At 37.9% G+C, this 25,151-nt stretch overlaps 1 protein-coding gene across 1 annotated transcript in view; it reads left to right on the top strand.

Moving 5' to 3' along the window:
• The window catches only part of shtn1 (shootin 1), a 32,276-nt gene that overhangs the window by 2,299 nt on the left and 4,826 nt on the right, over window positions 1–25,151 (top strand). Inside the window, exons 2-12 of the mRNA XM_023327992.1 lie at window positions 1,651–1,715; window positions 3,466–3,526; window positions 9,109–9,203; window positions 14,039–14,234; window positions 15,281–15,378; window positions 17,012–17,093; window positions 18,936–19,030; window positions 19,116–19,262; window positions 20,330–20,483; window positions 21,328–21,439; window positions 21,735–21,817. Coding sequence (XP_023183760.1) covers window positions 1,651–1,715; window positions 3,466–3,526; window positions 9,109–9,203; window positions 14,039–14,234; window positions 15,281–15,378; window positions 17,012–17,093; window positions 18,936–19,030; window positions 19,116–19,262; window positions 20,330–20,483; window positions 21,328–21,439; window positions 21,735–21,817 — 1,188 coding nt within the window. The remainder of the gene's footprint in view (window positions 1–1,650; window positions 1,716–3,465; window positions 3,527–9,108; window positions 9,204–14,038; window positions 14,235–15,280; window positions 15,379–17,011; window positions 17,094–18,935; window positions 19,031–19,115; window positions 19,263–20,329; window positions 20,484–21,327; window positions 21,440–21,734; window positions 21,818–25,151) is intronic.

Genomic DNA, 25,151 nt, shown 5'->3' with positions numbered 1-25,151 from the left:
ACCTCTGTGGTGACAAATCTCACCCATTGGTTCTTTTAGAGTAGGGGGGTCAAACGTGTTGTCATTTCGGACAGCATTGACATCATGAATGCCCTCAATGGGCTGCTTGTGGCAGAATGTATTGATAAGACTACCTATTAACCCAGTGGTTCTCAAACTTTTTTCAGTGATGTACCCCCTTAAGAATATATTTTTAGTCAAGTACCCCCTGACCCCGGGCAAAACATTTTTGGAATTAAAAAGAGGTACAGTGCTGTAAAATCACTGTCTGATTTATTAAAGCCAAACAACCTATATCAGTGAACCTGACAAATACATCCATATTACAAACATTGCATGGTAAAACAAAAAAGAAAAACAGAAGACGGTGACCAACAGGAAGGTATAAAACCAGTCAAACCATTTTATTTTAAAGGATATTGAAACTAAGTACTGAATATAAATTTCAGTGCATGAACACACATTTATATTTTATCGAACTTTTTACAAAATAATTTTTCCCAAGACTTATTATGAGGAGCCTACTGATTTTTTTAAAGATATTTTGAAAAGCTTCACGTACCCCCTGCAGTACCTCCACGTACCCCCAGGGGTACGCGTACCCCCATTTGAGAACCACTGTATTAACCTGATAAAATATTACAGTTTTTCCTGCATTCGATTAGTACTTCTTAAGATGTACCAATTTTTAACATTCTTTCATTGTGGTTTAATTTGGTCCTGTACAAATGAAACCTGAATTGATTTGACTGATAAAATGATATTTAAGGACACAACTGTTATCTTAAAGTTCAATGAATTGTGACCCTCTAGTTATGGCGGGTCAGATTTGGCCTGTGGGCCTTGAGTTTGACACGTTTGTTATAGAGGATATGCATCTTTACTTTGGTGACTTTGAATATCACATTTGCTGCCGATAGCTAAGAAACATAGTACTTACCATTCTTGGAGTTGCTTCTGCATTTCTTTTCAGTCCTGTGCGATGAGCTCTTTCAAGAATCCAATACGTCTTCTATCCAACTGTCCAAAAATCCACAGACATCTTAGATTCACCAATCTAATGATGAAATCTCATTTCCATCGCTGTCATGATGCCATCAAATCGTCCAGAAAACTTTATGCTCTTCATTGCTGCCATTATCTCCCTGTTTTGTCGCCGGGTGGCTTATTCATTTCACCCTGGCTAGCTGTTAGCTCCTTGCCAGCTTCATTGCTAAAGCTTGACTCCTTGCTAACTTCTTTGCTAGTCTCGTTTGTGCTAAGCTCCACGTTTTGTGGTCCAAAGTTTGTCAACTTAGATTGCGTGGTTATTCTTGACGTTATCTTTGCTCTGGTCTTCCAGGGGCTGGAGTTGTTGCTCTCTAATCACGGTCTGTTATTACTGTTGGAGCATTCAGTCATTTTTTAAAAAGAATTCTTGGATTCATTGTAAGGAGCAGCGTCAAACGCGACCTTCTATCTCGCGGCCATGCCCCTTGTCCTATGATTATTTTGAGACATGAGTCACAAGTACGGCTTGCTGAGAAGTTATCACATGATGCATGAGTGTCCCTTTAAATCTATTTAAACAAGATGTTAGCACTGGGTTTCCTACAGACGTTTTTATCATTGTGATGAAGATGGCTTACTGGCATCCTTTACTTCCCACAGCGCTGCATGAAGATGAGGCCCAGCAGAACGAGGAGGAGGAGGAGAGGGAGACTGCAGATAGAACCGTAAGTGTTCAGATATTAACAGTTTGGTATGTGGCTCTGCTAACAATGGCAAGTAGCTTGCTTTGCAGTAGTGGTGCACCGATTGCAGTTTTCTGACCGATTACCGATCTATTAAAAATCCTGACCTGCCGATTCCAATTTTCTCCGATACCGATTTGACTAGTATTTGTCAAATTTGACTAAAATGTTGCTAGATGTAGCAAGAAAGTTGATGAGTTGCTAACGGTGAGATGACTATTGTTAACTGCAAACATATAGACCTGATCTGGTGAGCCGGTCTGCTCGTCAAACCTCTTTCACAGCAGTGCAGAAGAAGACAACAGTTGATTTCAACACCTTTACCAAGGTAGATAAAATCGGTGGTTAAGATCAGCTTCACGTGTAAAAATCGGCCAATCACCAATTTCCCAAATTTAGGGAAATCGGCACCGATAAATCGGTGCATCCCTACTTTGCAGTGAACAATTAAATCTGTAGCAAAACTATAGTAAAAATCAGAACATGTTTCTGCGATAACATTTCTGTTCAGAAGTAGAACGCATGAAAATGAATCTGTAATATTTTTGATACTTGCAAAAAACAACCTTAGTTTGTCTTTTTTTTTTTTTTTACATAAAAGCAATATTAAAACAGACTAAAGTCATGTTAATGAAGCCGTTCTAAAATGTATAAGTTCTAAAAACTATTTAGCATTAGACCTGCTGAGTGCATTGCACCTATTGACTGAGAGGCAGTGAAACCAGGAAGTAATATTCCTATAAAAATTATAATTTGGTACAAACAAGAAATCATTTGGTAAATAATTTACTTTGTAACAATCTACGGTTATGGTGAGGATTCCCTCAATAATATCCAATGTTTGTGTGGGGATCAAATACTTATTTAACACTGAAATGCAAATAAGCACTTACCTTTTATCTAGGGTTATTTCTTAGATGATTGTTTCTCAATTTGAAAACAGCTATTTATAATTATTTAATACAAATTGTTAAATTGTTTAAAGCTACACTCACAAAAATGCCCCTATGAAGTGCCATGCTGTTAAACTAATTAAACATTACAGTTGAGCAAGGAGAAAATTGAGCATTAGTGCCAATGATGTGGGAAAAAACCAACCATCTACGGTTATAATACAAAAATCATCTTGTCTTAACAAAATTTTGAAATGATTGAAATCGAACCGCAAGTGTAAAACCTTTGCACATCACTGATTCCATGAAATGTTGTTTGTAAAACCAAGCACAAATGGAAAACTCAGCTGAAAAGTAAAGCCCCTAAAATAAACCTTTTGTGGGTGAAGAAAGTTAAGGTCCTGTGATAAAACTTATGCACGTATTTAAAGACCTAAAATGTGTTTACGGTACATGTTTGCAGGGAATTTTCATTTCATCCAAGAAGATCACCACGATAACTCATACAGAGGAAAACGACACAATTAGCTCGTTTGATTGTCTTTTTTTTAATGCCCTGCAGGTCATTTAAACTTAACATTTTGTCCATAACGCACAATATTATTTATTTTTTTCAGTCAGTGGGATTTAGATTGTACAATTTCACATTAAACAATTTCCTGAGAGGCTTAAAAAAAAAATTATTTCGGAAAAACAGCAGTAAAAACACTCCTCTTACTTTTACTGCAGAGAAAATGTTCTCCTGACTATTATTATTGGCTTACTTATAAATTGTCAATTGATTTAAAATTAACGGCGTTTTTGAAACGTACTCTGTCTCTCTCTCTTTCTTCTAAAAGTGGCAAAAGCTGGAGAGGGAGAGAAACGAGGCTGTGGAGAAACTCACCGAGTTCCAGATGGGTGAGTCTTTTCTGCTGCCACCAGTAGAGGTCTTGGATGTTTTCTATTTCAGGCTCTTTTGACATTTAGATAGCCCGCATTTTGGGGTTGACATAATTCATTTTGAGGGATTTACTAATTGCAATCAGAAGTAGACGGCACTAAAAAGTAACGTAATTTCAATTTTGGAAAAAAAAAAAAAAAAGAGAGAACAGAAATTAGAAATCTTTGCAGAGTCAAAGTGATGCTCTGAGATATGCAGTGCAATACGTCTTCTTGGTATTTTTTGTACATTGTTTGACCTGAGCACTGGAAGACTTATGCTGAAAAGTGTTTGTTTTTTAATCTGCATAATCTCATTCCTCTTTTTCCGTCTTGTAACAAATAAATTGCCTCTTTAGAGTCCTAAGCAGTTGCCAGAATGTCTGACATTGTGCAGGTAGCGCAGTGGCAATAACAATTCATGTGTATTAATGGTTATGAAGAAAAACATCCAACAGGTGCTACAGTGGTCTCTACAGAACATGCACAAGTTTCAATATGCGCATGAGTATTGACACAAATTTTTCCATTTCATATTTTGTTTTATAGTTTAACAAAATATATATTTTGTGTTCCGTATTAATAATTAAAATCTTGAATTTTATTCAGTGGACATTGATGTTATCAAACCCAAACTTTTACCTCTCACCATGAAACACAGGCTTAGCATAACTCCTAATACAAAATATTATTGTTGGCATTGTTATCAACAGATGCTGAGAATATGTACAAAGTTCTTTTTTTTTCACACTGCCTGATGTCAAAGTCATGTTTTTCTTGTGGAGGCTCCACTCTACCCTTCTTAACGTCTCGACTTTTAAACTGCACCAGGTGACACAGAGCAGATGTTGCTCAGTATTTAAACTCGGTTTGTCGCAGCAAATCAACTTTGCCTTTTGGAAACCGTAGTCTAGCTCCCGAAGGAACTCCTGAACAAAAGGAACCGTTTTGTGAATTTTGAACACATTCTATTTGAGTTCTTTGCAACTTAGCAAAGAGTCAGTTTAGCTTCGCCCTAAAGGACATTCATCAGATGTAGCTCCCTCGAGACACATCTGATTTCACTCAAACTTTCATAAAAGACCTAAACGCCGATAGTTGTGTGTTTCTAGGCCTTCTAGCTGGACCCTGTGTGTTCACTTTGTCTGGGTACGGTCACTCGGTCCCTGAACATCTTGTTTGTTTAAACCTTGCAGCTATCTCGAGCTTGCTAGTAAACATCAAAAAAAAGGTTCAGAAAATGCTTGCGATGAAACGTTGTGTTGAGATGAGACCAAGACGAATGAGACCTACTCTGTTTGAACAAAGAGGGAAGGATTTCGTACGTGCCTGAAGAAAAGCAGACTGGAGGTGGAAGCTTTATGTGGTCAGAGTGTCTGAAGATACAAAACAACCTCTCTGCATGAAAGGGCAGTGGGCAGGGCCACGCGCCGTACAGTGCTGGAAAGTCGGACGTGAACATTGAAGATGGGTCGTAAGTGTGCCTTCCAGCATGGTGTTTACCCAAACACGTCGCCATGGAAACAAAAGAGTGGCTAAGGAAGACATACAGCCTACCTGGAGTCCAGCCCTCCACCTTACGGAAACACCAGAGGAGGGAACCGACGCTGACCGTTCCCAAGCAGCAGCTAAGAAAACTGAGGCATTTAGAGAGTTTCTCTTAAGAGGAGAGAGCCAAGTATTTGCTTCACTCACCAACATGCAAATAAACACTTACCTTTTATCCAGCGATATTTCTTAGGTCGACGTTCCGTTTCTTGATGTTGAAATATCAATGCAAAAATAGTTATTTATTATGAATTGGCGTAATGTTTAAAGCTGTGCTCGCACATAGAGAGCCCGGCCATTCAACTAATTAAACACTACGGTCGAGCAAGGAAGAAATTAAGCATTAGTGCCACTGATGTGGGCAATTCCTTTGCCGTGGTGACACCTAATTAAGAAATTGATGAACACCACTAGTGCAGGGTGATATCGACGTCACGGCGGCGCCGTCCACACCAGGCCGCGCGACAGCACTTAGCATCCAGTTTTCACTGCTCAACCTTTTCAGCTGTCCTGTCTGTCTTGTTTCAACAACACAGTGGCCAGACCGAGCCACCGATGAAAATACACTTACGGCTGAATGATATGTTAATTATAATTACTGGTAGCCATGGTAAATAAACAGTACTTTAAGCGTCGCGAGCGCATGAGCGCGAGTCTACAGGGGGCCTCTGACACCTCCGAACTGGAAGTCTTAATTGTAAGTTTGGCTTCCCCATCATCATCATCATCATCATCATCATCACTCCATCTTTTTTCTCTCCCCTATTTTTTTTTTTGTGCTTGTCTTATTTTTTTTTTTTTTTTTTTTAAATTTTGCTCTCAAGAAAGACAGTGATTACCCCCCGTGCCAACGCGCTGCATAATGGTATCAGCGCCGCCAACAGAGCAGTGAATTAAATTGTATCTGCAGCCTCTGTGAAGCCTTGATGAGCAGGGCAGATGCCTTTGTGGTGTTATCATTATAACACAATGGTCATGTTGTCATCAACCTTGCCATCTCCGGTTGAAAAGGCATGATTGTGTGTTGCAGGCTTTTTTCCTCCTGTCCTTCTACCTCCCCCTCTTACCCCCAGCCCCCCCTAGCCTCGCTGCCCCACCCCAGCCGATTCGCTGTGAATAGGAGCAATTTTCTAAGAGCTATGAAATCACGTAATAGGCCCTAATATGCAGCTGCTTGGCACAGTGAGGCAGCCACTATTAATGTGTAAGTCAAACACAATATGTGTTTGGGCTGGGGAATCATTGCACACACAGGCACATGCCAGATTTATTCAAATGAAAATCCACACAACTGTCAGCGTCACAAAGGCAAACTATTTGCTCCATCTTTTGACATGTGGGGCCCTGTTTCAAATTCTGCCTTCACAAAAGTGGTCACAGCAAAGCATTCAGCCTGTAAGGGGAGTCGGCTCGGAAAATTAAACGGCGGGGGCAAAACATTTGAGGTGCGTACGCGAAGCTTTGGAAACAAATTCACGTTGATAGCAGAGATCACACCAGTGCTGCTACCTCTGTAGGGGACCAAACCCCCCACCCCCCAAAAAACACACTTCTCGCTGTGCAAATACATTTCAGTTTATAGCAAATTTACCGTCAAGTAATTTTAATTTGTAACATTTTTTAGCATGTGAAAAGTAAGCCTAATACTGGTTTGAAAAATAAAAATACACCCAAATGTCTGCATATAAAGTCCTAAGTTATAAAAATATAATATTGTATAATACTCTCTCTATATTTATGTTAATTTATTTACGCATATTTTTTGTTATATAGGTTCTATTTTTTGTAGGGTTGATCATTGCAACTCACTGCACTGATATGATATGATATGATATGATATGATATGATATGATATGATCGTGAATTTTACTACCTATTGATTAAGCAGCATTTTAGACCAATTGAGACCCATAATGAGATGATTGTTTGGTAACAATGCAGAGGGAATTGTACTTATCTAAGCTGTAAAGAATTTTCTTAAGCTTTGAAAATTTTATAACTGATAAAAATTTGTCTTGACAAAGGATTTTGACGGCTTCCCTAATTTAAAAGAATGATCTAAAATGCTGCCAGATTTTTGACAGAAGAGGGACAATGGCAGCATGTAGACGATGGAGGTCATTTAGGTCAACTAAGACGGTGAGATTTTTCAAATATTTCGTTTTCATTCTGGCCCAGGCAGTTTTGTATCAATTAAGCAGAGGCAGCAGTGGGGAAAATTGTCCAATTTCAAAGGGAAATGAATGTAAAATATGTTTTTTATATACAGTATATATATATATATATATACATATATATATATATATATATACATCGTGTAGAAGTTAAACACTCTTAATCTAAGAATGTACAATGAAATAGAGGATAAATGTGATTGGCAAAACATGTTTTAAGCTACTATGGTGGATTCAGCAGAGAAACACCCACAACCATGAAAGTTTTCACCTGTAGCTCCTGGTTGCTTACGTCCATCAGTACTTTAAGCGTCGTTCTAAATTAATATTTCCTCACTTGATGAGTTTGCTTATTGGTGTTTGGCTGGCTGCTTTATTGTTGTGTAGAGTGCTCAGCATTGAGCTGAGCATTGAGCTGAGCTCATCTGGTTGGGATGAACCAATTTCTGGTTTGGAGTGTTGTTGGCTTCGAAAGCAGCAGAATATTATGGTTGAAATGATATTGTTGTTCTTCTTTTCTTCTCCGATATGTTTAGATGAGGTTTGAATCTTTTAGATGGAAGCAGGCTTTTTGTAAAGCCCACATATCTGTATTTAAATTTTATTGGTCTAATGTGCTTTTTTTTTAGTCTTCAAAGGAAATTAAATTTCTTGTTTTCATTAGATGTAAGTGGAAAATCCTAATGATTAAAATAAAGGCTTGGAAACAAGTTCACTTAGTGAACTGGGATTTTGCACTAATTACTGCGTCCTTTTGACTAAACCCCAGAGAGTCTTTATGGGGTTCAGGGAAGGCTAGTTTGCTGGACAGTCAAGCTTAGTGATGCCCTGGCAGCTGAGTTACCCTGGAAACAGCTTTTGGTCTGTTTGGCAGTGTGGGTTGACACCAAGAGCTGCTGGAAAATGACAAAGCTTGTGAGCAGAAGGAAACGTGGAGTTGAATATAGCATTGAATATAGATGTCAGAAAACCCAGTGGACCAACACCACATGACATGCCAACCCCCAAAACCATCACCGACATGAAACGTCCAGCTGGTCATCCGTCAGCGTGGATTCTATGCCGCTCCACTTTTTCCCACAGATTCTGGCACAAAGAAGGAAGGAAGGAAGGAAAGTATGAAAGAAGAAAGGAAGGAGAGAAGGAAGGAAATGTAAACTGTTTTCTAATCAGTTTCACTAAGAATAAAAAATAAATAGATTTTTGACAATTTTGTTTTACTCTATAGCATTTTATTGGACAGACGGGCAACCAAAAAAACATTGCGGCCCTTGCCATATTAAAACGTACCAGTCGGGCTGCTCTGTGCCGCTTATTTCAGGTAGAGCGTTAAACAAAAACGACCTTTTACTGTATTTCCCAACCGTTATGGTTACGACGCTTCCTTATTTCAATATTAGATTTAATATCACTGCTTTAATGTGACTGAAACTTTTTACAGTGTGTGAGTGGGGAAAAAAACCTCAGGATAGGGTGTCAAAAACATCCACTGATAACATTCCCACATTTTAAAGATGAATGCATGTTCTTGGTGGAGTCATCTGATGACATAGTTCTTGATATTTTGAGCGCTAAAGTATTTTTACCCCTGCACTGGATTTTCCATGGTATTGATTTTGATGGAAACTGACTCATTTATATCATTTGCATTTACTTACAGTTGATATTTATGTGCTGAATACTGAAATAAAAACAAACATACTCTAATATTAGATGGACAGGCTATCGTACTAAATAAACTTATATTTGATTTTGTAAAGCACAGAATGATTGCAGCAGGAAAAACCGTTCAACGTTTCATGATGTCTCATGTTAATGAAACAATCTGTGATTTTTCAGTGTCTCAGAGAGTCATCGAGGAAGTCAGCGCCATTCAGGAGGACCTGGAGATCGAGAGGATGTGTAGAGAAAGTGCTGAAGCCCTGGCCTCAAAGGTGCACAGTATCCCTACACAGATGTGTTGCTTCAGTTTTGTGTCACACTAATATAAATCTAATGAACAGAAATTAGGGGTGCACCGATTGCAGTTTTCTGGCCGAACGCCGATTACCGATCTTTTAATAAGCTTAACCTGCTGATTCAGATTTTGGCCGATACCATTTTTTTTTTTTTGTCTGAATAATTGCTCAATATAGCAAGACAGCTGTTGAGTTGGCAACAGTGGGGTCGCTATTGTTAATTATAAACGTGCAGACAGAACTTAGTGAGCTGGTCTGTCAGTCAAACCTTCTTCACCAGAGAGCAAAAGAGGACAGTGGTTGATTCTTAGACCTTCGCCCAGCTAGATAAAATTGGTGGATAAGATCGGCTTCTTAATAAAAATCGGCCGATCACCGATCTCCCAAAATTAAGGAACTCTGCACCGATAAATTGGCACTGACAAATCGGCCGGCCGATAAATTCCTGCACCCCTAACAGAAATGTGTTTTAAGACAATATGACCAAAAAAAAAAAAAGAAAATAATGTAATCAACTAACTCATGTCTTTGTTTAACTCAAGCCTGGGTTAAATGAATCCTCCACAACACATTAAAGAAGCCTCCCAGGATGGCACTATGGTCAGTGTGTTGACATGCAGATTACTCCACTGAATCAAACATGCTGCAATCAGAAGCGCGGCCGTCAACAGCACATCTCATGGGTGAAAATTGCCCCGGTTCCCTTCTTCAGAGCAACCTTGTTGGACGCTTCCCATTGTGGGCTGTGATTGAGTGTGAGGGAGCCAGCACACAGTGATTTTGTAGCCCACCGGTGCAGAGATTATAACTGTAATCATTTCTTATTCAATTTCTGTACAAAAGCCACTACAGTCCATCTAGCCGGGCCAAATTTGGGGTAGTGGGAGACTGATGGTGAATTATGGTGAAGGTCAAGTTTTAGGCTTTTTTTTTTTTCAGCCTCTTCTTTTCTTCTTCTTCTGGCTGTACGTTAACTTTCAGTGTTTTTTCATTCTGCTTGTTTGTGTCTTTTTAATTTATGGAAAGTAGCACTTTTATCAGCCCATTTATAAAGTAGGTTGTTTTCTGTATTGCAAAAGCAGTTTTTTTTTTTTGCATATCAATATTTTTAGTGCGGAAATGTCTTTAAAAATAAAACCAAACATACACACTGCAGGATAATAAAAAAGTAACTACAAAACATTTACAATTTGACAAACCTATTAATTTGGATTGTCAAAAAATAAAAATCTAACTCCATTTTAAGAAATATACTGTAAAAGTTAAGTGACTAAATTCTAAGAGCTGAAGCAGAAGGCAACTAGTCTTTGTTTTGTGAAGATGTTTGGCCTCTAATCCAAAATATTCTGCAGTTTTTCAGTAAACGACTAAATGAATAGTCATTCGAAAACAATCTCAGAACAGAACATTAGATTATCTGTAACAAATCTTAGTCAATGTTTTTTGCCATTCAAATCTTTATTAAAATATTTTGCATCCAATTTTGAAATTAAACTTCATTCAGGCGCACGACTGACAAGCCTTTGCCCAATTATTTTTTGTCTCTTTTTAGTTTCTGTTTTGCTGATCTTATCACTACATACAGTATATTTTGAAAAACCAGGACTGGAGGAATCCAAGTCAATGGGAGGAAGCCCAGACGGAGCTGTAAGAGAGATTGGAGTCGAGCGGAGTTGTGTAGGACGGCAGCGACCAGGCTTCTCCAGTACAAAACTACTTTCCTTTCACTGCATGCTACTAAAAATAGCTTTGACATTGAAACAGGGTACCAACTAAAGGTGTTGTTAGGGAACACATTCATCTACATTAAAGCAAAAAGAGGAATATTCCTAAACTAAAATGCCCAGATATCTGGGAAAAAAAATGTAATAATTAATCTGGGTTGAGGTCAGTAAAAAACAAAACTGAATGAATATTTATGAATAAACATTGTTACTTATTTATTGTTCAAACCGCCTAACCTGTATAATCTTCAAACATTGTCAGAGTATGCAAGACAAAAAAAAAAAATCTGAAAGATTTTGAAAAAGTCCCAAAAAATTTTAATGCTTGGATATTTAGCTTAGGACTCACTCACCTAGGTAAAACTCAGTTTACTAAAAATGAATACAAATCTCTGCTCTTATGTAGAATTTCTGAGGTAATGACACATTTCCAGACACGGAGGCGATGCTCTGAGAACGTTGATCACAGCACATTCTTTGCAAATCATCTGAAAACGATTAAAGCAAAAAACATTTTTAAGCAAATACTGACCGCAGTGGTAAACCATTTAAGTCTCTCGAGAATTAAATATTTTCTGACAATTCTACAAAAATCTGTTCTCAAATAGCACTGATTCCTCTGGTGCTGTCAGATCATTTAAAAAATCCTCAAATAAATGAGTCCAATACTTTTGGACAAGCCTAGAAATGTCAAAAAGAATTTTTAAATCACATCTTAAGCCTGATGGTGAAAGCGCTCATTCTTGTCATACATGGAAAATGCTGTAGGTTTAAAGCGCTGAAAGGTGCGGAGGTTTCATTACCAACCATAAATAACTTTTTTCTTTGCTTGTTTCATTGCTTCATTTTTTGCTACAAATAGGCAAAACCGCATGCTGCTTTGTTTTGTGAGAACATGAAGGAATAGTGGCAATATTCCCAACTACTGGTGTAGTACTGGTCTACTCTTCATCTGCAAAAATGCTATTTCTTCTCACTGAATAACCACAATGTCTTATATTAATAGCCGACGTCTCGCCAGAAAGATCTTTGCGATATCCTGGCTGCAGTTCTTCTGATTACTGTAGTCAGCTGTATGTTGCTATACTTCCTCTTCCAACCACACTGTTATCCTTCAGTAAGTTTGAATTTAGAGCATCATATTTAGAATATTTAAAGGCATTAACGCTGGAATATACATTTTTGTATAAGCATAAAAGTGCCTCCTTGAGACTGCCGAGCAGGGGTGTATCCAGGAAGTATCTGACCTGGGCTTAAACGGGGGCCGGTGATGATGTTGGGGTGTCACACCAAAATAAAAACCCAGACAGGAAACAGGGCTGGGATACCAGGAGAGCGGTACCTGATCTAAGAGACACATATCAGACTCATAACATGAAGACATTAAAAACATAAAGCTATTTATTTTCTTTCTAAAGTGATTAATTCAATGCAAAAATATGATTCTCGTCAGAAAGGCTTGGTGGGGACGGGAGGGGGATCTAATCTGAGTGGATTTGCTATATTTTTCTGAACCGAAACCACAAATAAAAAACTTTTATTAGCACACAGTGCCTACATTAGATTACACAAAGTTGAGAAGATACTTTTATATTTGAAATAATTCTTAAGTCTGTAGATAATAAGATTCAGATATTGAGCTCAGATTCAAACCCACTGATCACCAAAAATAAGTGGACTGTAAAAAAATGTTTACTACAAACTTAAGATTTCCGTATTGCGTTGTCACCATTAAACAAAACACACGTTAGTCTATCCATAAGGTCTGAGTAGCCATAGAAAATGACAAACAAATTAGACTCGCAGTAAATCTCTTCACACTCGATGACGGTAGGTTAGCGGAAATATTTCTTAGGACCCTGGAAAGATGCGGAGACTGAGTGAAATTTCTCGACACTCCTACGTTCGAATCAAAGAAGTAGCTGCGAGGGAACAGCAATTGAAAACCGGAAAGATGAAGATGTGGTTTTGACGCTTAATGTTTTTGCGGCGTTGTGTAATCAAGGTAAGATGAAGGGGCCGTCGCTTCATAATAGTGACCTTCGGAGAGAGCAAGCCAATGCGATGTCAGTCCGGATTCATCTGAGTATGTAATTTATATGGGCATCTGTGCTGAGCTGTTCAATTTTGTTGAAAGAATGCAATTCCACGTTATGCATTGTTGATTGCGTTTCAGGGAAGAAGAAAAAAAATAGATGCTGTCTGAAGGGTGTCATCAAAAGCAAGACTTGCTGCAATCTGCTCTCTACGGGATGCCATTGATAATGCTTTTTATTTTATTTATTTTTTTTTTTTTTACTTTTTCGTGTCCTTTTCTTTTTCCCCACCTCTTTCTTCAGATGACATCTAGATGCATAATTTACGCCGCCCTCCCTCATGATGAGCCTCATGACGGTTGTGCTGAGGGTCTTTGCTTTGTTGATGCATTTGATCGACGGGTGGACGACCTTTCCAAAGTGCAATCATCACTCTCACAGTCAAACGTCATGTCAAACAGACAAAACACAAAGCAAAACACGGCTAAAAATGTCCAACAAAAGCTTTGAACAAACACATTTAATTCAGTCACACCAATTATTAGGACTGTAGAGATAAATGTGCATTACTGTACCGATGCCTCTTCTGCCATCAAGAATGACTGACATACATATATCTATATGAATGCATGTATTTGAATATGCTGAATGGACCTTGAATATCATGAGTGAAAAAAATAATATATATGTCGAATAAGTGCCGAATATACTAAGTGAAAGTCTAAATATTTAGATGAAAGTTTGAATATATTGAATGAACCTTGAGTATATAGAAATGATTTCTCTTGGAAATGTAGAGTTTTGTTTGCAGGTTTTTGAATTCTTCTGATATGAGTGAGGATCTATATATATATATATATATATATATACATATATATATATATATATATATGTGTGTGTGTGTGTGTTTTCTTTTTCAACCGACTGGAATGTGTTGATGGTCCAAAGGACTTTCCTGATGTGAAAACAAAAATACAATGAGATTGGATTTTTGCATTGAGAAGAAAGTATGCAAACGACCATTGCTCTTGTGTTCTCTCTGCAACGGAAGTTAAGGCGTCAAAACCGCTCTCTGAAGAGGAAGAGCATGATGATGATATCGTACCTCAGCCCGGAAACCATCAAAGACATCAGCCTGGATGAAGAAGAGCAAGCCGACGATGAGGAGAAGGTTGGGGAGGAAGAGGAGGAACAAGAATCCGCTGCCACAGTTTGCCTCTCCGCCGACTGCACTACCTTTATCTCAGGTAGATCATTTCTTTGGCTTTGAATCAATCTGCATTGACTTCATGTTTAATAAAACCAACAAAGACAGAAATCTGAGGGTTTTTTGGGGTTTTTTACCGTTTATCTGCTAGAAATGATTCAAAGTACTGGTCATGATCAAAATTTATAGGAAAAAATAACATTTTACAGAAAGTCCACAGTACAAGGTGTGTTTATTCACTGAAAATCCTTGATCATTTAAGGGGAATGCTGAAAAAGAAAACTACTGTGGGTGTTGAAAAGCAATAGCTTTCGGAAAAGCATTATTGCAGCCACAGTATGTCTCATTGGAATAGTTAAGAAAATTACCAACATTGTGAAGCAGAGCTTGTTAAGTGGCCAGTTAGCACTAAGCAACTAGAAGCAGATGAGTTTGTTCATGACAAAATAAAGGTGCTCATGGATCCAGAGTGAAAAATAAAATTCCACCAATAAGGTTCTGGAACAAGCAGATATCTTCAGACAAACAAAGTCCAGTCGTCCTTCCACTACATGCGTGTTGAAGCAGAAGATTAACTTCACAATCAAAGCTGGTAATTAACCAATTTTTAAAAGCATCGAGATCGACTGATTTCTGGGCAGCGATAAAAAGGCAGTGGTAGGGGAATTACCTGATGTTATGCTAGTCAGATAAGTAAAAGAAAATTAATATTATTTTCATCCAAATTATTATGTTCAGGGTTTCCCCCAGTGTATTATAAGCCTGGCAGGCCACCAGGCTTTACTTGTGTCCCCACCAGCCTAAGCATTGCTTATTTATTTAGGGTTGTTTTTTTTTAAATGTTTGCATTTTTAAGACTTTATAGTTGGTGTTGAGATATTAATCTTTCAATAGCACATAATTATCAAGTGGTATTTTTGTATTTCCTGTCAACTTTTAAAAAAAATGTAACTCAAAAACACGACAGGTCGCTGGATGAGCCCAACCACTGGACTTAGCAAGTTTTCTGGGGGAAACCTTGACGTTCATGTTTGTTTCAAATCACCATCAATCCAAAAAACGATGTTTAATTCGTTATTGTTTCAGAGCTACAAAATAAGTTGGAACTGACACTTCAGGAGAAAGATCAAGTCATCTCTAATCTTGAATCCACGAGGCAACAACTACAGACCGCCTGTGATGAAGTAAGTTTAGGATTTCTAATTGCTTTATACTTTGGTTAATTTGACTGACTGCAGCATCCTGTGAGGAAAATATTTGTCATAATCGGAACGGACTGACTGGCACGCCAGCTTGGCTCGCTTTGCAAAAACAGCTTTTAAAATGGGCCAGCGTCGTCTCTTCATGGAGAAGAGGACGTTCGACACTGAGACAGTGGATCACACTCTGTCACCTGTGTCCACCCGTCTAAAGACTGCCGTGTTATTAATACACATGAAGAAGAATTTGTTTATAACAAAGAATTTGTTTATAACAAATTCTTCTTGAAGTGTGGCTGAGTTGTTTCTTCCGTTTTTCTTATGTGCCGAAATTTTATACATCCTGTTAAATTTTCACGTTTTAGTGCCATAAAAAAATGTGTTCAAAATATTTTCCCTTGAAACAGTTGTCGTGCAGTTCAACTGAAAAACAGCTTACTGTGTTCAAGGGGAGGTGCAAAAATACTTTAAACGAGCTGCAGTAACTAGATTTGGTGTGCACACCCTTAACCAAAAGTTAAATCATATTTTTTTTGTTTTGCTTTTTTCTTTCTTTTTACCTTTAAGTCTTCTTTGATTACAGTCTGCCAATATTCTTGCAAAAGTTTTCAAAAACTGTCTGCGGTTTTCTTCAGGTGAATCCACTGATCTGATTTTTTTTTTTCCCCTGGCAAACTGAGTCCTGTGTCACAGTTTCTGTCCTGTCCTTTCAATAACTAGAGAAAAGGTAGATTTTGTTATGTCTGTATTGTCCAACTGCTTATTCTGCTGTGTAAAGGAGGCCTAACAAAAGTAAAACTCACATGTGGCGTTTTTTTTGTTGTCGTTTTTTGCCACTGTCATCAAACTCTGAGCTCCTAAAATCCCTTGTGAAAGTATCGTTGGTAATATGTTTTGATTCCAAGCTGATTTTCCCACAAAAGCAAGATTTTACGTTGCTGGGAGACCCATGTTGTTTATTCTACTCATTCAAAGAGGAAAATAAGTCGGACGGATTATTCAGACAAACTTTAGTGAAGAAAAAGGATGAATGAATCATACATGATATGATATATAACAGTGTCACAGAAAACACAGCTCTTTCAGGAAAACTCCTCCATATTTTTTTTTTCCATCTTCTAACTTCTAGTTCTAAAGCATCATGGGATATATAGTCCATTCCATTACAGGTCCACAGACAGTCAGTTTTGAACCAGATGCTAACTATGAAATGCTAACTAGATCTATGAAATAACAATTACAACTCAAATAGTTACTTAAATATTAAACTATCATCCCAAATAATAAGCCATAAACTACCAAACAAATTCTCAACAATCCATGTAAACTTTAGCTCCAGGAAGTATAGAGAGAAAAGTTTTTCATTTAAATTTGCAAAATTACATTTGATCTTTTTGAATCCTGAATGCGTTGTATATGAACTTTCCTTCTGTTATCTTTACCATCACAGTGTTTGACAAAAGTCTTTTTAGTTTGTCACACATATAGATTAATGTGTGACTTTTAATGCTAGTTTCACTTTAAGAGACCATATTGTAAAATAGCGGCACATATACAAAAGAGACAAATCCGTTTCATTATCTTTCATAATGTTTTAATTTGTTTTTCTTTTATGCAGCTGATGAAAGCGAAACGCAACAACACGGATTTAATTGCCGAGCGTCTGCAGCAAAAGAAGCTCCTGGAGCATTACAGCAGAGGTTAGAGAGCCGTCCACGCTGCAGGGATGCTGCAGTATTATTAGTCATGTGAAAAGATGTGCACCCTTTTAGGGTAAGGAATAAACATTATTTGCCTCTTCGATTTGCAAAAATTAACTATTTTGTTATGAACACATATCGTGGGTCACATATAGTTCAACATTTTCTCCTCTCTTTATTCACATTCACCCACAGCAACAGTAAAAGGACACAGTATGGAGAGAAAATGTCCTATTCACACTAAATGAACCGCTATGGGAACTTTGGCCTGATTCACAGGAGTCATTCTTTATTTAATACGTGTAGTTGTGAATGTGACATGTGACATTCCGTTTCTTCGAAATGCATTGTTCCAGAGCTGAGGTGTTGAATCAACATTATCGCCACTGTCAACATCTAAATAATTATCTTGGCCTTCACCTGGTGCCTCCGCTCCACTTTGCAGTCATCACTGTCTCTCTCATAAAGGAGAGAGACAGTGATCGGTGGCTCTGGATGGGTGATAAATGATACAGAAGTTTCAGAGCAAACATTTTTAGGTAACTTATAAGTCAGTCTGAACTTCCGCACATAAAAATGAGCTTCAGCCCCGAACAGAAAGCAGAAGAAGAACTGCAAAGACTCAATTTAAAAAAAAAAAAAAATTAATAAATAAAAACCTAAAGCAGAAATGTCCAACAGGTTATTCAAAGCTCTGGGTGAGAGTCGGTTTAAAATATTACTGTCTGTAGAAAGGGCTTTTCACTCTCTGACTACCACAGCAGCACTCGTAGCACTGAGGTATTGATTAGTGGACAAATCTGTGATTGAAGCTTTGAAATCAGTAACACAAAAGTATTCACTCCTCTTGTAATTTTTAGTTTTGTTTTATTTTACAAGCTGTAATGAAATGATTTTAAATTTAAATAAAAGCATTTAAATACAGCTTGTATTTAAATGTGTCCAGTCCCTTTGTCTTCCAGTTGCAATGCAGATCCCCTCTGTTATATAGCAATGGCCCGCCACTTTTTTATTTTTATTTCATGACGCATCTGCACAAAATATTGTACATTTGCTCAGTAGAAATAACCACATATATATGCAACTGTGGAAAAAATTAAGAGGCAACTTAAAATGAAACAAACAAATTTTATGTTTGAATAAAATGAATTGTTCTTTTATTCTATGAACTACTGACAACATGTCTCTGAAATTCCAAGCAAAAATTTTTTATTTATTTGTATTTGTACATTTCCATGTCTTTATGGACCTTGCTTTGTGGACAGTCCTGTTGGAAGAGGAGGGACCAGCTCCAAACTGTTCCCACTAAGTTGGGAGCATGGAATTGTCCAAAATGTCTTGGTATGATGAAGGACTCAGATCCTTTCACTGGAACGAAGGGGTCAAGCCCAACTCCTGAAAAATAATCCCACACCACAGGTCGCTCTTGAGAGTGACCCATTTGTTCACAAATGTTTGGAGAAACAGTCTGCATGCCGAGGTGCTAAACTTTATACACCTGTGGCCATGGAAGTGATTGGAACACCTGATTCTGATAATTTGGATGGATGAGCAAATATTTTTGGCAATATAGTGTATTTATGTGTGTAGATAGATATTCCAAAGGGGGATGAATACTTTTCCAAAGCACTTTATGGCATAAAACCATGAAAGGTCTTTTTATTTGTCTGTTTCAAAGCCATACACATTTCCTTGAACTCTTGCAAAGAGTAAAACTGTTCATAGTGTTTACATATCATGCTGGACTTTGCTGCTTGTACAAAGTGACTGAGGTGTCTTTTGTTGGGACTTAGTAATATGTAGCTTAACAGAACATTAAATGTGTAAATGTCTTAATATCAGTTTCTCAGTTTGCTGTGGAGGAATACGAAGCTTTGCAGCATACTCTGGACCTGGAGCAGAACCTGAGGACAGAAGCAGAAAACTTTGCCAGAGACGTGAGCCCATGCTCTTTTCTCATCTGCAACGTTGTGTTCATAAGTCTCATCTATATTATGCTGATTTACTTATTGGTGTGTTCAGATGCTGGTCGAACAGACAAAACTGAAGAGGCAGAGTCAGATCCTCCTGCAGAGCTGCATGCCCAGCCCAGCTCTGCAGGATGTGGTCAGTCAGGTGGCCGCTCTGACTGAACAGATGGAGACCCAGAGGCTGCAGCATCAGAACCAGGTCCGATCCGAACCGCGAAACACCTTCCACACAAACTAATCTGCTTGGAAAATGGAAGCTGTGTTGATCTTTGTCTTCTTAAAATTTGTTTATAAGTTGTTCTTTTTTTTTTTGTATTTTTTTACATGTCTAGCTGTTGGATGAAATTATACATATAAACTATTAGGATAATAAACCTGTCAGCAGAGATTAAGGGCTGGTAGCTTGTCATCTAAAGCTAGTTTCACATCAGTTAACATCTGTGGATAATGTAAAGCTGTTACAATTCTTTGGAAAGGAAAGTCATATTGTGTATAGTTTCCTAAGAATCAATCAGAAAAACTGCCTACTCTAACTGTAGTGAAAACTAACACAAATAATGAAAAATGAAATACAAGCATATTTACAGTATCTTGTTATTTGTTTGATTTAATGATATGGTTTGAGTTAAAATCCATGAGCAATAACGCCAAATTATAGATAAGAACTTTAGCTTCATAGCTAAGTTCTTATAAATATTCATATAAATAAGAACTTAGCTTCTTACAGATAAGAGGCTAAATTCTTGTCCAAAAGGACAAGAAAGAAGCTAAGTTCGTTCTTAGTTCTTCAAGCTAGTCTAGCTTAAAGAACTTCTTTAAGTTAGCTTGCTAAGTTAAAGCTAACTTAGCTTTTGCAGCCCAAAGGGTACTAGCTTAGTAAGGTTGCTCGCTAAGCAGCCTTTTCAGGAGATACAGTTTTAGAAATCAAACTGGGCCATGGGATATTTTACTGCAGATGAACTGGCTTCTCTCTTTTGGTATTTAGTATGGAATATGAGAAAAGGAGTTACAGCACATGAAAATAAAACAAATACTGACATTTATCATTTTAATGTAACCAAAACTTTGAGGTTTATCTCTCTTTTGTTACATATTTTCTGGTTACCTTCCTTCGCCCATTAGTCAGGGGCAATAAATCAGTTAATTAGACAGTAGTCCTATTATGCAGTGAAAAATATGACAACGCGAAGTTCATTTAACAGTTGTTTTATATTTTGTGACTATTCTTTAGCCTGACTATAAATATGGTTCATGTTTGGTCACCAGATCAAGCAGATGGAAGAAAAACTACAGACCTGTGAAACACAAAAGGAGCTAACAGCATTAAAGCTGAAGCTGGATCTCCTGGAAGAGGAAAGGGAGGCGTGCCGTATCCGCTGCTTTAACGCTGAACAACAAGTCAAAGATCTACAGTTTACAGGTAAGAAGCTTAGGAAATGTGAACTCTGAGAGTCACTGGAGTCCAGCACACAAGCTACACCGCAAAGCACTGACAACAGGACAACTTTAGCCTTTGAGCAGACTGCAGCAGTATTAGGAAATGGTTGGAGGCCTGCTTGTGTTGCACATAAGCACAACATATTCTGCTGTGGTATTCATGTAGTATTACACTCTAAAAAGTGTATCTGGGCTGTAGTTCATTTTATTAACATTATTCTCACTTAATTTTTTGATTTAGTGATGACAACTTACTTTTTTGCGTTCAATTAACTCAGTGGTTCCCAAAGATTTTCTGGGCCCCCCTATGGATTACAATAAACCCCCCCCCCCCCCCCCTCCCCCCCCCAAAAAAAAAAAATCAACTGGGCACACTCATCGTTCAACCAGACATAAACCTTTACACATATTTTGTTTTCAAACTCCACTGAAGGTTATTTCACACTTCAGGTTGCAACAAAAGAAACTACTAACCATCTTTACAGAGAAACACTTTAGTGTAACTGTTTTTTTTCCCATTCATCCATATTGCTTCCCGTGCCCCCCCTGCAATGGCACGGCGCCATTAAACTTAATAAACTTAATTGAATTACTTGTAACCAATTGAAGCAATTCAATTAAGTTGGGTGAACCAGTTTCTTTTTACAGTGGAGTCAGGTATATATTTTGCAGCATCAACGAAGAGCAAATTAACTCCTCCCATCTGTGTTCCTTAAGTTTTCCAAAGATCCAGTTTTACTTAAAATGGGACTATCTTCATTCCCTTGGTCCTACACTTGAAGCTGTTCCTAAATATTTTGTGTAATTCTATGTGTTTGACTGGCCAGTTGAGCAACTTCAAAAGAAGCTGAACGCTGCCACCAACCCTCCCCCAGCACCTCCACCTCCACCTCCGCCCTTGCCTCCTGCAGCCCCAGAGTCGACCTCTAACCCTCTCAGGTTCAATTTTTTCATTATTTTATTTCTGAACATCTGTATTTGAGGAGTTGTTGGGGAATCCACTTATATAATGTAATAAATGCAATGAAATGTTTTAATAGAAATATATTTGCAGATAAAAACTTTTAGATTAGGTCATTTTACATGATTCTAGATCGTTTCTAGATGTTTCAGTGCCGATGAAACAAACATGTCTTTCCAGGGCATTTTGAATGAAAAAAACAATCTGCACTAATACAAATGTTGCAGTTTTATTCTAAGAGTTTTGCGGGGGGGTTTTTTTTTTCCTCTACAGCTCATTGCTGACACTGATTCGAAAGAGAAGGAACGTCAGCCATGACATCCCGTTGGTGGACCAGGACTCAGCCAAGCCTGCAGGTACACAGCGAACATCTACACACCGCCTGCTTCATTTTATGTCACAAGGTCAACACAATATGATTGTTTTAAACCAGACATGTGCTCTGACTCATAGTAAAACCTACCTAACTGCATTCTTATCTTGAAAATTATGTCTACAGTGTTGCTACAAAGTATACACCCCATTTCATGATCAACAGAGTGGATGAAAAATAAGGAAAAAATGAGGAAAAAAGGTGAAAAAGGAAATCTGGTCTCTACATAACAATGGCAATTAAATTAAGAAATTCACAAAAATTAACGGATTGCCGTAATGTTAAACCCCCCTTTAAAAAAACTGGCAGAGACGGCGCCAACTAGCGGAGATAGTCACACAATGAGGGGAATGGAGATGAGTTGAGAGCAGCAAATGTGTCTCAAATTATTGCAGCCTACGTTTTGCTGCTTCTGGAAGGTCCATTCCCTGGTTAAATAGCATCCCTGGCTAACCGCTACAGCAGGAAGACTACAGTACACTCCAACCAATCCAAGAAAAGGTTGTGGAAAGGTATAAGTCAGGGGATGGACACAACAAAATCTGAGCACTTAGTATCTCATGTAGTTTAGTGAAATCCATCAAGATATTGAAGGAATATGTCTCAAGGGCAAGTGGAAGAAAGTTGGTCTGTTGGGACCAAAATGGAAGTTTTGGCCATCAGACAAGACGTCTATGTCAAACGCTACACATCACCAAAAACACACCATCTGTGAACCATGGTGGCAGTAGCCTCATGCTGTGGGGGATCCTTCAAAGTAGCGGGCCCTGGAAGAGTTGAGAAGGTAGAAGGAAAAACAAAAGCAGAAACAGCCAGAGAACTGCGGCTTCAGAGGACATTTGTTTCCCAAGAAGACACCAGGCTTTCACTAAAGTCAGACAGAAAGGATTTAAATACAAGGCGGATGTTCTGGAGTGGCCCGGTCCGATAGAGAAGTGGTGGCCTGCGATCCCCCAGGCAGCCTGGACGGAAAGCTGAGCATGAAGAATGGAGGGAAAGGGCAGCGTTAGTGAGTCCACTCTGACCCCCTGCTGGGATGGCAGCCAGAGGAGCAGACACTAAATACCAATTTAAATGGGGGAAAAAAATTCTACAAAATATTTGTCATTATTTTGTAGAAATCAGTTTTGCTTTAACAATAAAGTGTTACTTTTTAGACCTTTTTTTGTCAAAAAGTCAACGTTTGTTATTCACGACTGATTTGTCAAAGCAAAAAAAATAGGGAAACATCCTATAGTAATAGTGAGGTCCAGGGGGGTGAATACTTTTTGTATGTGCTTGATTAAAAAAGAAATGCTTATTTTACTAATTGCATGGGAACATATCCTTGTTCACATCTCTATTATGTCACACATTTAGGGGTGATACTTAAACTCTGATTATTCATAAGAGAGTCCACACGCTATAACATGGACCTCTCCGGACCTGGAGGCAAAATGGTCAAATAGTTTTATACTGCGATGCAGATTTTCAAAAGCTGGTGGAAAATGCAGACGCGTGACTTTCTGAATTCGATTAACAGGTTAACAACATTTTGGCATTGAAAATATTCGCACTTCTCTTTGTCCCCTTTGTCTTATTTTTTCTTTTTTTTAGATCTCTGCCTTTCCGAACAAAATGAACTGCCTGTTCCTCTGTGCCATTCAGTCCGTAGTGGGGTGCATAAAACAACATTTTATGATGCATTTTAATTTTTTGCCTTCTTTCAAAACCACTAATACTCTTTCAGCTGCTCTATAATTAACCAGAAGCCCACTTTGCGTTCAAAGGTTTATTACTCAAATTAAGTTCTCAGTTTTTCCCTGGATTGCATTCTGTGTGGCATAACTGGTTTAAATACTTTAAGGTCTTTTTCATTTTACACCCGATCTTTGAAAATGAAAGTTTCTTATTAGGACAAAATGTGTCGCTTAAAAGAGGTTTACGATGACATCCTTCTCAATATCTGCATGTTTGACCTCCTCAGTTAACATTTTAAATTCTTCAATTTGTGAATTTCAATTGAAGCCTTGGCTTGTCGAAGCAGGCGAGTCGCCCATGTTGACTAAACAGATTGAGCTGAGTCCTCATTTTGTCCAATAGTGATCAAAAATGTGAGGTCTCAACTGAGCACCATGCACACAGTATTTTAAAATTACATACGAGATTGAATAGGCACCAACCAAGGATCTTCTGCTCTGACTTCTGAATAATGGTCTCATTTTAAGCACTGAAGGAGAAATATTTTTGCTATTACTTTAACACAAAATTGTTTTTGTGTAACATTTGTGAAAGAAATCTCTGGAACAAATGTTCGATTGTGAGCGCCGCTGAATGTTCCATTTTAGAAAATTAAATATTAACATACTTTTTTTTGTGAATGGGCAGAGTTTTTTGGCTGAAATAAACGATTTGTTCTCATCTCTTTCAGCCTCTCCTTGAAAAACTTTTGTATGGAAAATTGCATATTCGCGTGTGCTTTTTATATGGAGAGCCATTCTTGTCTAAGTTTGCTAACCTCAGACATTCCCATTTAACAGACTCTGAACTGTGATTACTGCTAAATCAGTTGTCGTGGCAACAGTTATGAAATTCCCCCATGATTACAGCCGAGCTCAACGTCGAAATAGTTATGTTACACATGGCCAAAAAGATGCAGGATTAGATTGTTCACCAACCTTTCGTCCTAGACCTCGTTGAAAACATAATGAAAAGTTCTAACACTGCTAATTTCTTTTAGAAAAGAAAAAAAAAACGTTTAATCTGTGGTCCTTCAGTCATGTTCAATAAATTTCAACATTTATGACAAGCTCAATTATTTCAGTACAGCATCTTCATTTCCTAAGTGACACACAGTATATAGATTAATCACACGGAGGCTGATGTTTTCAATTCTTTTTTTGATTGTAATGATTTTCATCTTACAGCTAATGAGAAGACAACATTGTAAAAAAATATTTTTCTTAATCCAGCCAAGTTGGATTAAGAACAATTAAATGATCTCAATTAAAAGTATGTTTAACACCTGCTTAAAGGTTGTTGTTTTTTTTCATAAGAGATACTTTTAACTTGACAAACGAGCCTCATCATAATGTTTATTTTAATATATTTTGTAGACTGTACAGATAGGGGCATGGTCAATATTAAACAAACAGCCCCCAACAAGACTTCTACACATGTTTTACAAAGCCACATCAGGATCAGATCAAGGTCACATCAGAGCAGATGTGGCCTTGGTGTGACCTTGACCAGGGTTACATCAAGGCCACCTCAATTCCTCCACCGACTCTGTAATCAGTTCTTCATGTTGCCGCCAGATGCTCCCATCAGTGAGCATC

Source organism: Xiphophorus maculatus, chromosome 22 (assembly GCF_002775205.1).
Source record: "Xiphophorus maculatus strain JP 163 A chromosome 22, X_maculatus-5.0-male, whole genome shotgun sequence".
NCBI lineage: Eukaryota > Metazoa > Chordata > Actinopteri > Cyprinodontiformes > Poeciliidae > Xiphophorus > Xiphophorus maculatus.
Note: the sequence above shows the minus strand (reverse complement) of the source record. Positions and strands in the feature narration are given on the sequence as shown.